This window comes from Physella acuta, unplaced genomic scaffold (assembly GCF_028476545.2).
Source record: "Physella acuta isolate Inbredline_101_S28 unplaced genomic scaffold, ASM2847654v3 ptg000213l, whole genome shotgun sequence".
In the NCBI taxonomy this organism is placed as follows: domain Eukaryota; kingdom Metazoa; phylum Mollusca; class Gastropoda; family Physidae; genus Physella; species Physella acuta.
This window is the reverse complement of record NW_026731732.1, coordinates 875,001-877,161: the sequence shown is the minus strand read 5'-3', so window position 1 is coordinate 877,161 and position 2,161 is coordinate 875,001. Positions and strand designations below refer to the sequence as shown.

Here is a 2,161-nt window from a genome sequence, read left to right as displayed (position 1 = left end):
TTCTTATTATTGTTATGTAATTTAAAATTACTGTCCGGTGTTTTTTTTTAATCTTAATATTGTTGTGTATGTATCTTGTTATTAATGTTGAATAACGTTTTTGCTGAAAATTTTGATATAAATACAATGTCAAACGCTTATATCTGAGTACATTTACCGTGTTGTTTATTATTGCATATTTTTATTTACAACTTTTCCCCTCTTTCTACTAAGGCCAAGGTGATCCGGTGCGAGGGAACTAGTGCCTTTTGCATATTCATACATTTTACCTATTGGATTTTATCCAATCAGAATTCTGCGAGCACCAGTATAGAAACCTCGTTGGTTAAATCTATCTTTTCTGGGCCTTGCGCGCTCGTTTTTATTTTTTTACTTCGTAGCGTCACCGGCGTTTGTAACCTACTTACAATTACTACGACAGCTAACGGTTCGTACAGCTGTGGCTTTGCCATCGTCTTTTCAAATCGGCGCTTTGACCGCGCTCATTATGAAGTCCGATGGATTATCATGAAGGAAGAAAATGGAGAAAGGAAATGGAGAACTACAGCCTGTGAGTAGCACCTTTTTTGTTATTGTATCAAATCATTTAAGACACGAGAGAAGTTTTCTAATCCACAAAATGTTGTCAACATTTCCCCCTGATAATTTGGTCAAGGACTCGTATTTCTCTCTAAACTGAAGAAGAATACAATTGTAAGGCTACGCTAGTACACTCATAAACAAACCAAATTTTAAATTTTGCGCGTTCGCGGCATGACCTAATAAGATAAAAACGGCGCTGAGTGTGGTTATGTGACTCAGGACAACACTTTGATTGCATTTATTGCTAACAGTAACAACCAGCAGGTCTTATTTATTTGGTATTTTGCAATACAGCCGTCTCAGCTGTTTTGACTAGGACCCTCCAACCTGTGTGTTAGTAGTAGCGTAACGTCTCCCTCGCCCCTTTCCGTGCCCTCAAGTTGAAATCACCTCTCGGCTAACCTGTTATTGTTATCGCTCGACTGCCAAACACGGCGAGGGCCTCACTCGCCTTTCTCGTCGCCTGTACTTTCCTAAACACATTACAGTTACGGAGTAACAGTTTGTGATTTTAGTATTTTTCCCAAGCCTTAGATTTTTATTGATAAGGAATGCACCATTTTAAAAATGATGCTTTTGGCGCCTTGAATTAAATGGGGTCATCCCGATGACGCAACAACTCTTGTCATCAATAAAGTAGCCTAAAAGAACACACGAGTAAGAACTAGAATATTGTTACTCTAAAGATTAGTATATTTGAAGTGTTTTTAGCTGACTAAGTTAGCATTCCGTTTATTTAATTATAACTACATCGTCTTTTGCGTCAGTTTTGAAACTTGTTCAGTATAATATATTGTACTGAAATATGTAATAATTTTTTATAAACTAGATCCATAACTATATTCTATAGGCTTGTTGTACGTTATAATTTGTGCAAGCCTACTAGCCTACACCTACATTATTTGTTTACTTAAAATAAGTATGCACAAATATTCTATAAGTATGGTCAGTCCCATGTCGATCAACCAATATGGACCAACTAGCCTAACATATATATCACCCAAACTTTAACCCTACACTTTACCCACAGTGTTTCTTCCAGACTTTTTTCTCCGGGGGGGGGGGGGGGGGCGGACACTGTTAAAAGTATATATTTTCTATATAAATTTCGTGCGGGGGGGGGGGGGGGGGTCAAGCCCCCCCCCCCCCCCCCCCCCAAGAGATGCCTGGAAGAAACTGTTTACCCACGATATTGGACCAACTAGCCTAAAATATAATCTAAACTTAAACTTTAACTTTACACCTAACACAATAGGCTAATAAATTAGTCAATGCTCATTTGTTACTTAATTCTTGTTAGTGTTATTATTATCCTCTCGCGTTATCATTATTATTCGTACTGTATTGCCATTAAAAAAAACTAGTCCAATTTTTTTTAAAATTATGATCTGGTCAGCTTTCTAGTAAAATAGTTTTACTGTAATCTTAGACGACGGTATGGTAGTGTAGTATGCTTAAAACGCAAGTCCACTAACCTGAAAGTCTCGAGAGCTGATTCCGGGCTCAAGTCAGTAGAATGTCACTGAGACCACCCAGTAGAATGTCCCTGAGACCACCCAGTAGAATGTCCCTGAGACCA

At 38.1% G+C, this 2,161-nt stretch overlaps 1 protein-coding gene across 2 annotated transcripts in view; it reads left to right on the top strand.

Annotated features, from left to right (window-relative positions):
* The first annotated feature begins 377 nt into the window (after window positions 1-377).
* The window catches only part of LOC131937549 (protein capicua homolog), a 22,421-nt gene continuing 20,637 nt past the window's right edge, over window positions 378-2,161 (top strand). For both annotated transcript variants that reach the window (XM_059295081.1, XM_059295079.1), the window contains exon 1: window positions 378-550. In XM_059295081.1, coding sequence (XP_059151064.1) covers window positions 521-550 — 30 coding nt within the window. In that variant the 5' untranslated portion in view covers window positions 378-520. The remainder of the gene's footprint in view (window positions 551-2,161) is intronic.